Source organism: Notolepis coatsorum (assembly GCF_963971535.1).
Source record: "Notolepis coatsorum genome assembly, chromosome: 14".
Lineage (NCBI taxonomy): Eukaryota > Metazoa > Chordata > Actinopteri > Aulopiformes > Paralepididae > Notolepis > Notolepis coatsorum.
In genome coordinates this window covers 9410825-9423029 of record NC_140178.1, presented here as the reverse complement: position 1 = coordinate 9423029, position 12205 = coordinate 9410825, and the positions used below count along the sequence as shown (strand labels likewise).

General features: G+C 45.6%; 1 protein-coding gene across 1 annotated transcript in view; it reads right to left on the bottom strand.

The window, feature by feature from the left end:
- Positions 1–12205, bottom strand: part of LOC311239911 (signal transducer and activator of transcription 5B-like) — a gene marked incomplete at its 3' end in the record, with an annotated part of 141173 nt that overhangs the window by 13420 nt on the left and 115548 nt on the right. Inside the window, exons 3-4 of the mRNA XM_084328355.1 lie at positions 2037–2174; positions 1515–1671 (exon numbers count right to left, since the gene is read on the bottom strand). Of these exons, the coding sequence (XP_084184481.1) occupies positions 1515–1671; positions 2037–2164 (285 nt within the window). The 5' untranslated portion in view covers positions 2165–2174. The remainder of the gene's footprint in view (positions 1–1514; positions 1672–2036; positions 2175–12205) is intronic.

The window sequence follows — 12205 nt, the reverse complement described above, 5'->3', positions numbered from 1 at the left end:
ACTAAGGAATTAATACAACCATACAAGAATACAACCATACAACCAACAACCATACAACCATACAACCATCTACAACCTACAACCAAACTACCATACTACCATACAACCATACTACCATACTACCATACTACCATACACTACAAGAAATACAACAATACAACCATACAACCATACAAGAATACAACAAGCAACAATACAACCATACAAGAATACAAGAATACAACATACAACCATACAACCATACAACCATGCAACCATACTACCATACAACCAACAACCATACAACCATACACAACAACTACACATACAACAATACAACCATACTACCATACAAGAATACAACAATACAACCATACAACAATGCAACAATACAACCATACAAGAATACAACAATACAACCATACAACCATACAACCATGCAACCATACAACCATACAACCATACAACCATACAACCATACAACCATACAACCATACTACCATACTACCATACAAGAATACAACAATACAACCATACTACCATACAACCATACAACCAACAGTGCACAAGCTGAACCTAGAAAACTGTATGAGTCCAGCGTTTCACATTCCTCTTCATGCCACACAGAGTTGGTGTGGTACTGTATGCTTTGGTAAGTGTCGAGTGGCCCTATTGTGTATACTGACCGTCTGGTCCACGCCCCCAGTATATATACTGTACACGCTCACTGTCCCCCCGTATATACTGTACACGGGCTACTGTCCCCCCTTATATACTGTACACGGGCTACTGTCCCCCTTATATACTGTACACAGGCTACTGTCCCCCCTTATATACTGTACACAGGCTACTGTCCCCCCTTATATACTGTACACAGGCTACTGTCCCCCCTTATATACTGTACACGGGCTACTGTCCCCCCGTATATACTGTACACAGGCTACTGTCCCCCCGTATATACTGTCCCCCCTTATATACTGTACACGGGCTACTCCTATTGTTTACTCATGCACCCGAGAGAGGTTGCAATCATTAACCCTTTCACTGCCACACTACCAAATGGTTAACCCTTTCACTGCGACAATACAGAAGGTGAACCCGTTCACTGCCACACGACAAAGGGTTAACCCTTGCACTGCCACACTACACAAGGTTAACCATTTCACTGCCACACTGTATAAGGTTAAACCCTTTCACTGCCACAATACAGAAGGTTAACCCTTTCACAGCCACACGTCAAATTGTTAACCATTTCACTGCCACACTACAGAAGGTTAACCCTTTCACTGCCACACTACATAAGGTTAACCCTTTCACTGCCACACTACAGACGGTTAACCCGTTCACTGCCACACTACAGAAAGTGAATCCTTTCACTGCCACACTACAGAAGGTTAATCCTTTCACTGCCACACCACAGAAGGTTAACCCTTTCACTGCCACACTACAGAAAGTTAATCCTTTCACTGCCACACTACATAATGTTAACCGTCTGTTTAGTGTGGTAGTGAAAGGTTAACCCCCACGCGCCTCACCTTGAGCTGGCCCGCGTAGTGTCCCAGCTTGATCTTGAGCAGGAAGCCGTCCTCTCCCACCTGGTGCTCAGCCTTGTTCTGGAGCTCCTGGGTCAGACTGTCCAGCAGGCGCTTGGCCTTGAACTCCTCCTGGGGGCTCTCCAGGTCGATGGCATCCCTGACCACACACACACATGTACACACATGGACACAGACACGCACACATGTACACACACACACACATGTACACACACACACACACATGTACACACACACACACATGTTCTTACTTTCATAGTACATGTACATGTTTTTAGTTGATCATTTTTAGTTTATCATTTATATACTGCATACTATCATGACTTTCACTACTTACCTCAGCTAATAATACTCTTCTCCACTGAGTAAACAAACAAATGCAGACAGGGAGAAATACTTCCAGATGTGTTTATGCACAAACACACGCACGCACGCACGCGCACGCACGCACACACACACGCACGCACACACACACACACAGTAGCACCCTTTCCTGCAACTCACCAGAGCTGGCTCTCGATCCACTGGGACAGGTAGTGTCGCACCTCGATGGGGAAGTGCTGTCCGTAGAGAGACTGCATCTGGTGCAGCGCGTCGCCCTGCAGCTGCTGGGCCTGGATCCACACGGCCATCGTCAACGCCCTGCAGAACCAGAGAGAACCACACCGTCAACGCCCTGGAGAACCACGGAGAACCACTGAGAACCAGAGAGAACAACACCTTCAGCACCCTGGAGAACCAGAGAGAACAACACCTTCAACGTCCTGGTGAACCAGAGAGAACAACACCTTCAACGCCCTGGAGAACCAGAGAGAACCACAGAGAACCAGAGAGAACAACACCTTCAACGCCCTGGAGAACCACGGAGAACAACACCTTCAACGCCCTGGAGAACCAGAGAGAACAACACCTTCAACGCCCTGGAGAACCAGAGAGAACCACACCTTCAACGCCCTGGAGAACCAGAGAGAACAACACCTTCAACGCCCTGGAGAACCAGAGAGAACCACACCTTCAACGACCTGGAGAACCAGAGAGAACAAGACCTTCAACGCCCTGGAGAACCAGAGAGAACAACACCTTCAACGCCCTGGAGAACCAGAGAGAACCACACCTTCAACGACCTGGAGAACCAGAGAGAACAAGACCTTCAACGCCCTGGAGAACCAGAGAGAACAACACCTTCAACGCCCTGGAGAACCACGGAGAACAACACCTTCAACGCCCTGGAGAACCAGAGAGAACCAGAGAGAACAACACAGTCAATTCCCTGGAGAACCAGAGAGAACAACACCGTCAACGCCCTGGAGAACCACGGAGAACAACACCTTCAACGCCCTGCAGAACCAGAGAGAACCACACCTTCAACGCCCTGGAGAACCACGGAGAACAACACCTTCAACGCCCTGGAGAACCAGAGAGAACAACACTTTCAACGCCCTGGAGAACCAGAGAGAACAACACCTTCAACGCCCTGGAGAACCAGAGAGAACAACACCTTCAACGCCCTGGAGAACCAGAGAGAACAACACCTTCAACGCCCTGGAGAACCAGAGAGAACGACACCTTCAACGCCCTGGAGAACCACGGAGAACAACACCTTCAACGCCCTGGAGAACCAGAGAGAGAACAACACCTTCAACGCCCTGGAGAACCACAGAGAACAACACCTTCAACACCCTGGAGAACCAGAGAGAACCACACCGTCAACGCCCTGGAGAACCACGGAGAACCACTGAGAACCAGAGAGAACAACACCTTCAGCACCCTGGAGAACCAGAGAGAACAACACCTTCAACGTCCTGGTGAACCAGAGAGAACAACACCTTCAACGCCCTGGAGAACCAGAGAGAACCACAGAGAACCAGAGAGAACAACACCTTCAACGCCCTGGAGAACCACGGAGAACAACACCTTCAACGCCCTGGAGAACCAGAGAGAACAACACCTTCAACGCCCTGGAGAACCAGAGAGAACCACACCTTCAACGCCCTGGAGAACCAGAGAGAACAACACCTTCAACGCCCTGGAGAACCAGAGAGAACCACACCTTCAACGACCTGGAGAACCAGAGAGAACAAGACCTTCAACGCCCTGGAGAACCAGAGAGAACAACACCTTCAACGCCCTGGAGAACCAGAGAGAACCACACCTTCAACGACCTGGAGAACCAGAGAGAACAAGACCTTCAACGCCCTGGAGAACCAGAGAGAACAACACCTTCAACGCCCTGGAGAACCACGGAGAACAACACCTTCAACGCCCTGGAGAACCAGAGAGAACCAGAGAGAACAACACAGTCAATTCCCTGGAGAACCAGAGAGAACAACACCGTCAACGCCCTGGAGAACCACGGAGAACAACACCTTCAACGCCCTGCAGAACCAGAGAGAACCACACCTTCAACGCCCTGGAGAACCACGGAGAACAACACCTTCAACGCCCTGGAGAACCAGAGAGAACAACACTTTCAACGCCCTGGAGAACCAGAGAGAACAACACCTTCAACGCCCTGGAGAACCAGAGAGAACAACACCTTCAACGCCCTGGAGAACCAGAGAGAACAACACCTTCAACGCCCTGGAGAACCAGAGAGAACGACACCTTCAACGCCCTGGAGAACCACGGAGAACAACACCTTCAACGCCCTGGAGAACCAGAGAGAGAACAACACCTTCAACGCCCTGGAGAACCACAGAGAACAACACCTTCAACACCCTGGAGAACCAGAGAGAACAACACCTTCAACGCCCTGGAGAACCAGAGAGAACAACACCTTCAACACCCTGGAGAACCAGAGAGAACAACACCTTCAACGCCCTGGAGAACCAGAGAGAACAACACCTTCAACGCCCTGGAGAACCAGAGAGAACAACACCTTCAACGCCCTGGAGAACCACGGAGAACAACACCTTCAACGCACTGGAGAACCACGGAGAACAACACCTTCAACGCCCTGGAGAACCACAGAGAGAACAACACCTTCAACGCCCTGGAGAACCACAGAGAACAACACCTTCAACGCCCTGGAGAACCACAGAGAACAACACCTTCAACGCCCTGGAGAACCAGAGAGAACCACAAGACCTTCAATGCCCTGGAGAACCAGAGAGAACAACACCTTCAATGCCCTGGAGAACCAGAGAGAACAACACCTTCAACACCCTGGAGAACCACAGAGAGAACAACACCTTCAACGCCCTGGAGAACCAGAGAGAGAACAACACCTTCAACGCCCTGGAGAACCAGAGAGAACCACACCTTCAACGCCCTGGAGAACCAGAGAGAACAACACCTTCAACGCCCTGGAGAACCAGAGAGAACAACACCTTCAACACCCTGGAGAACGATAGAAAACAACACACTGCAGTGTTCAACAGCCTGGACTGAAGCTGTATTCTGTATTTTGTATCTTTGCAATTGAACAGTAATAATATCATCAATAATTCAATAGAACCAACGCGTTTCAGCAGCAGACACAGACCTCGCCATCATCAGGGTTACATAACGAGAACAAGGACACGTTGCTAGCCGTGACTCAGTGAGTGAAGGACGCAGACTCATAGAGGTGCTTCACATCTAAAGAGAGCGGAGGAGAAAAGGGGGTAACTTAGGTCAGAACAAACCAATCACAATTGAGTGTATTCAACACCCTCTACAGCTCAACACCCTCGACGGCCAACGAGAGAAGAAGAAGAAGAAGGAGAAGAAGAAGATGAAGAAGATGAATTTTCTTATATACTTTGATTCTACTGTCACCATGTATGCATAATATGCTCACTAGTAGGCTTGGTCGGTATGACGGTATTACGTTATACCAGGGTATTTAGAAATCCCGACGGTATTGAAAATCAATACCGTCAAAATCACAGATGCGTTTCAGTTTCTATTACACTGAAACAGAGTTTTGACAGGGACGGCATTGGTTGTATTGCACACACAGCATGCGCCAGCAGAGGGCGAGACCAGTCCTCACTAGTGGAGCGAGCACACGCAGAGCTGGTTGTCTACACACAGGAGGACTCAATCGATAGGGGAAAACCCACTTCAGTGGTGGAAATTAAATGAGACACGCTTACCGTTGCTGGTGCTGCGGGCTAACTGGCTACCGTTCTGAGAGCTAACGTTACTAGTACTAGGGTGCTGCGGGCTAACTGGCTACCGTTCTGAGAGCTAACGTTACTAGTACTAGGGTGCTGCAGGCTAACTGGCTACCGTTCTGAGAGCTAACGTTACTAGTACTAGGATGCTGCAGGCTTCTGGCTACCGTTCTGAGAGCTAACGATAGTAGCACTAGGATGCTGCGGGCTAACTGGCTACCGTTCTGAGAGCTAACGTTACTAGCACTAGGATGCTGCGGGCTTCTGGCTACCGTTCTGAGAGCTAACGATAGTAGCACTAGGATGCTGCATGCTTCTGGCTACCGTTCTGAGAGCTAACGATAGTAGCACTAGGATGCTGCAGGCTTCTGGCTACCGTTCTGAGAGCTAACGATAGTAGCACTAGGATGCTGCAGGCTTCTGGCTACCGTTCTGAGAGCTAACGTTACTAGCACTAGGATGCTGCGGGCTTCTGGCTACCGTTCTGAGAGCTAACGATAGTAGCACTAGGATGCTGCGGGCTAACTGGCCATCGTTCCGTGATTTGTTTACTTGGTAACACGGGTTGCCCCCCCCCCAGCAGAGGGAGAATATTCCCTGTGTTTGTAGTATGTATTGATTGATTGATTGATTGATAACTTTATTTAACAGATTGCAGAATGGGGTACAATACAGTACGGCTCAATACACACAATTGTTAATAAGGGGATGCAGACCAGAGAAAGACTTTCGTCTTGTTTACATCAGGGTCCCCCATTTTCAATTCATCATAACATAATATGACACACACGACACACTACATGTTTCTAGTATGTAGTATGTATGACCACTGTGTCTGTAGTATGCGTGAACACCGTGTTTGTCTGTCCTCTCTGAAGAATGCTGAGCGCTCGACGAGGCTCCTCTGTTGCATCAACAGAGACGTAGTGCAGGGAGTATGTCTTCCTGGCTGGGGGGGGGGGGGGGGGGGGGGGCGCTGGCTCAACACTGCCTGTTTCCAGTCAATACAACCACCCACGCTTCTCAAAAGTGACACCATGTGTGTCAGCATTTCACTGATATGACTATGCAATCACTATGTCTGTGTGCGTGCGTGCGTGCGTGCGTGCGTGCGTGCGTGCGTGCGTGCGTGCGTGCGGTGTACTTGACAACTTCTTAACCACCAAAACCTGCATGGACTACAACATATGACGTATACCGGGCAACCTCAATTCGTTATTGAGTGGTGAATAAAGGTTTGAATGAGTCAGTGTGTGTGTGTGTGTGCGCGTGTGTGTGTGCGCGTGTGTGCGTGCGCGTGTGTGTGCGTGTGTGTGTGTGTGTGTGTGTGTGCGCGTGTGTGCGTGCGTGTGTGTGCGTGCGCGCGTGTGTGTGTGTGTGTGAATGTGTGTTGTGATGACTGTATTTGAGGTATACATGTATGTGTTGTAAGTATGTGCATTTATGTGTGTGTATCTCTATATAGATATGTATATATTAGGGCTGTCAGTTTATCGCGTTAATTAGATTAATTAATTACACAGCAAATTATCGCGTTATGAAAATGTACTCGAAATGTATTAATCTTAATTAATTAATGAATTTCGATCGTCGCCTCACTATTAGCGTGATTCCGTTCTCGAGTTACAAGACGAAACATCTTCACCAATGCCTTCGGATTGCGTTGACATCTTACGAGCCAAAAGTCACTGGTCTCGTTCAGAACAAAATATGTCACTTCTCCCGCTAAGCAAGTCATGTCAGCAGGTAAAGGCTACCCTTTGTTGTAGTTTTATTGGATTATTTTAGAAATGCACCTGACATTTTAATTTTTTTTAAACCTGCAGTTAACTGTACATATCAACATAATGTGGAATGTGTAAACAAGGGCCTATGCCTAATCACACATGTCCTGGTGATTTAAAACAAACGCATGTGTTATGTTCCTTCAGTGTGCAGTAGGAGGCGTTGTGTTATGTCTGTGTGTGTGTTATTGTTTACTGTTATTGCCCCTTATTATGGTCCCGTGCATTGATAGCTATTTTTTTATTATATTTCTGCACTTTGATGTGCCTGGGTCGGATATGAGACCAAAAATATTGTTTTATTTCAAAAGTCAAACAATAAACATTGTTGTTTTTTTACTACATTCATTTGCGTTTGTTTCAAATTTGTCATTACCAAAAGCTAAAAAAAATGTTTTAAATAGGCTGCTGAAAATGTCTGGCCCATCTACATTTCCTGGTTTTAAAATCTGGCCCAATTGAATTTCTAATTGAATAGCCCTGATCTACATGCTCCACAGAGCGTACACACACCTGGAGAGACCATCACCTACATGCTCCACAGAGCCTACACACACCTGGAGAGACCATCACCTACATGCTCCACAGAGCCTACACACACCTGGAGAGACCATCACCTACATGCTCCACAGAGCCTACACACACCTGGAGAGACCATCACCTACATGCTCCACAGAGTCTACACACACCTGGAGAGACCATCACCTACATGCTCCACAGAGCCTACACACACCTGGAGAGACCATCACCTAGATGCTCCACAGAGTCTACACACACCTGGAGAGACCATCACCTACATGCTCCACAGAGCCTACACACACCTGGAGAGACCATCACCTAGATGCTCCACAGAGTCTACACACACCTGGAGAGACCATCACCTACATGCTCCACAGAGCCTACACACACCTGGAGAGACCATCATCTACATGCTCCACAGAGTCTACACACACCTGGAGAGACCATCACCTACATGCTCCACAGAGCCTACACACACCTGGAGAGACCATCATCTACATGCTCCACAGAGCCTACACACACCTGGAGAGGACATTGTTTTATTTTTTATTTTTTTATCTACTTTTTCTCCCATGTTTCTGTTTTTCTCCCATCCCCAATTTCGTATTGTCCAATTCTACCCTCCCATGTCTCAAACTTTGTTAGGCCATGCCTCCCAGTCGGCCATACGACTTAAGAGGTCTCCTGGGTTCAAGGTAGTGGTAGGAGATATCGAGGTAACAGCAAAGGAGGAAGTCACATACTTAGGATGTATTTTGGACAACACCTTATCAGGGGTGAGCATGGCACAAAAGGTGGTCACAAAGATCAATCAGAGAATACAATTTCTCTGTAGAGTGTCCACCTATATTAACAGGTCAGCAATGGAAGTCCTGGCAGGGGCACTGATCCAATGTCATTATGACTATGCATGCTCCTCCTGGTACACTGGCATCACAGTAGCACTGAAAGGTAGGCTACAGACAGCTCAGAACAAATTAGTTAGAATGATTTTAAAACTCCATCCCAGGACTCACCTTACACAGACACATTTTAACAGCCTCAAATGGCTCAGGGTTGAGGAGAGGGTCTCTCAAATAAAACTCAACATAACACATAGGATACTCGGGAATACTGTCCCTCAGTACCTCAGTGGATATTTTAACATGGTAAGGGATGTACACGGACACGCCACAAGAGGGAGCCCTACAGACATCGTCCCAGTGAGATGCAATAGGAAAATAGGCCAAAACGCATTCCTATATTCAGCAGCAGTACAATGGAATAGCCTACCAATGGAGTTGAAGACCATAAGCCCCTTCTCCACTTTTAAATTAGCTATAAAGAGGTGGATCATAAGTAGCAGAAGCTGGGAGTAGTGAACAAAGGGTTTTTAATATGTGTTCCTTTTTTATTCTTTTATTGTCTATAAATGGAATATTATTATGTATTTTTTTGTTTTTATACCACACATCCTGACATACAGACACTACAAACACCCACATCCACACACCAGTACATAAATCCACTGACACCAATGATGAAGGACCACAATGGAAACAAGCCTATGGCTTTATTGTGTTTTATGAAATCCTATTGGTAAATGGAGAAAATGTATACCTGTTTCATATTGTGATCAAATGTATATGTGTGATTTTCCATTCTAAACCAATAAACTATTCAATCAATCAATCAATCCCACAAGCCGGCTGCAATGTGGACGACGCCTTGCATCACGTGTCCCCTCCGGTACTCGAGGAGGCAGCCGTCGCATCTTTTCACCTGCACAGCGCGATCTCTCAGCGGCGAGGGTCTGCGTGGGAGGGTCACGCCGCCCCCGTTGCTTCCTGATTCTGCTGCGCAGGCGCACCAACCGACCTGTAGGAGTCGCTGTCCACAACGTCCGATCCCCACCCACCAGCTTTCCACCCCTAACACTGCCAATTGTGTTAGTATGAACAACCAGCCAAGCTGGTAGCAATGCCGAGAGCTGGGCTCGAACCCAGCATCTCCTGCATTAGTGGCGAGCGCCTTGCCCACTGTGCCACTTAGCCGGAGAAGACATTGATCAACCAAATTGATCGTTTGTTAAGTTCTTCATGTAAGACCTTAATGATGGTATCATGATCTTTATGTGAATAGAATACACTTGTGTCATCTGCAAATACAATTTTCGACAGCCTGTCTGAGACGTTAGGGAGGTCATTGATATATAACAAAAATAACAAAGGCCCTAGAATTGAACCTTGTGGCAGACCGCAAAGTAAAGGAAGAAAAGGAGAATTGGTCCCATTATAGGATACAGACTGCTGTTTATCTGTAACTGGTGAACCAACGCAGTGCATTTTTTATTCCAAGATGTGAGAGCTTCTGCAGGCGGATATGGTGATTGACTGTACAAAAAAATACCTACAGTATAGTGTTTTCCTTTCTGTCTTTAGCTTTGTATTAGGGCTGTCAGTTTATCACATTAATTTTTTTTTTTTTTTTTTTTATAATTTTTTTTTTTTAATCTCATTCATTCCATAAGAATGTAGAATACCCATTTACAGACTTTTTTTTTATATATGGTCCATTTGCATGTTCTTGGTATCTGATTCTAGGGACATCTATGGATCTCAGGGAATGTATTCCCAGTGTCAGAAATACTGTTACTAGGCTTGAGTAAATTGTAATGAACCAAATGAGAATATCAATGAATTTTTTTTTGACTGTGAATAACACCATGCTCAAATTGACCAGACCTGAAAAATCTAAGCAAATTAATAGATGGAAGATGATTAAACAGAAGGTTTTGTAGATACAGTACTGAATTTTGCCATCCGGACACATGCAATTTGAAATATGATTATAGAAGGCTGTGAAAGCTCGACACAGACTGAGCTTCTTCCCCTCAGCCGCCAGGCTGATCAATGCCTCTGAATCTGAATCTGAATCAGGCATAAAATGGTTATGCGATTCAAATGTGATTAATTAGATTAATTAATTACAAATCCTGTAATTAATTAGATTAATTTTTTTAATCGCCTGACAGCACTACTTTGTATATTTCCTTAAAGGGGAACTATCTTATAAATGGCCTTTTTGAGTGTTTAGCATCGTTTCCTAGCTATGTGAACTTATATTAATATGATCTATGTCTCTAATTCTCATATTGGCACATTCTTCCAATTCTCCTCTCACAATATTCACCCTCACTGAACTGAGTCATCTGAAAATGTGATGATTTGTGATGTCAGAGAGACACCACTGCATGATAATGTGGCTGTGTGGCATCAGGCACATGATGAGCTGCACACAGTGGTTGGAGCCCAGGCTCAAAACGGCTCAAGATCTTGAGGTAGAAAAATGCTGTTTTTGAGTACTTGATTAGAAATACAAAGCAATGAATACAAAAAAAAAAAAATTACAGAGGTGTTCCATAGACTCACAGGAATCGTGTAAAAGTGCCCAAATAGTGAAAGAAATAGTAAAATAGTTCCCCTTTAATTAGATGTGTGATTGCCATGTGTTGAATGTCTCTTTCTAAACCCGTACTGGTGATATTGTAAATAATATTGTGCTTATTGAGATGTTCAATTCATCTTTTATAGACAAGCTTTTCAAGTATTTTTTACAAGGCAGACAGGATGGATATAGGTCTGTAATGGTTGAAGACGGCTGGGTCATCATCTTTATAAATAGGGATGATCTTAGCTATTTTAAGTTCCTGTGGGACCATTCCCTTCTCCAGTGATATATAATAAAAAGAAATATGAGATAATGGCTTCACAAGTTCGATACTGTTTACCCTTATCTGCCAGAGCGGTACCCTTCCTGCTGACTTGTTGAACTTTGGATAAGCGTCAGCTAAATGACTAAATGTAAACGTGAGAAACCTCTCCGACCAACCGCTTCCTGTCCCGCCTACTTGTGGTTGCAGGACGGCCAAGCTGTATCACCGGCCGCCCTGTATACTCATTTGTATAATGATTTTGTACAGTTTAATCACCTGTACATTGTATATATAGGGGAGGTGTAGTGGTTACGTCATTGCCGTTTTTCGTGTTCCACCCTCTGTACAACGCAATGTATTTGCCCATTTCTAAATCGTCTCGTTTATAAACAAATAAAGCATTAACATTTGCATGGTGTGTACCTTTCTGTGCTTATTCATCCACAATCTATAGCTCAACATGAAAATATTCGCAATTAATCATTCAGGAAAAAAATCGCCGAATTGTATTTCAACCAAAAATGCTTAAACAATAATGTTAGTGATAGAAGGGAACTCATTTTGTGCAAAAATGGA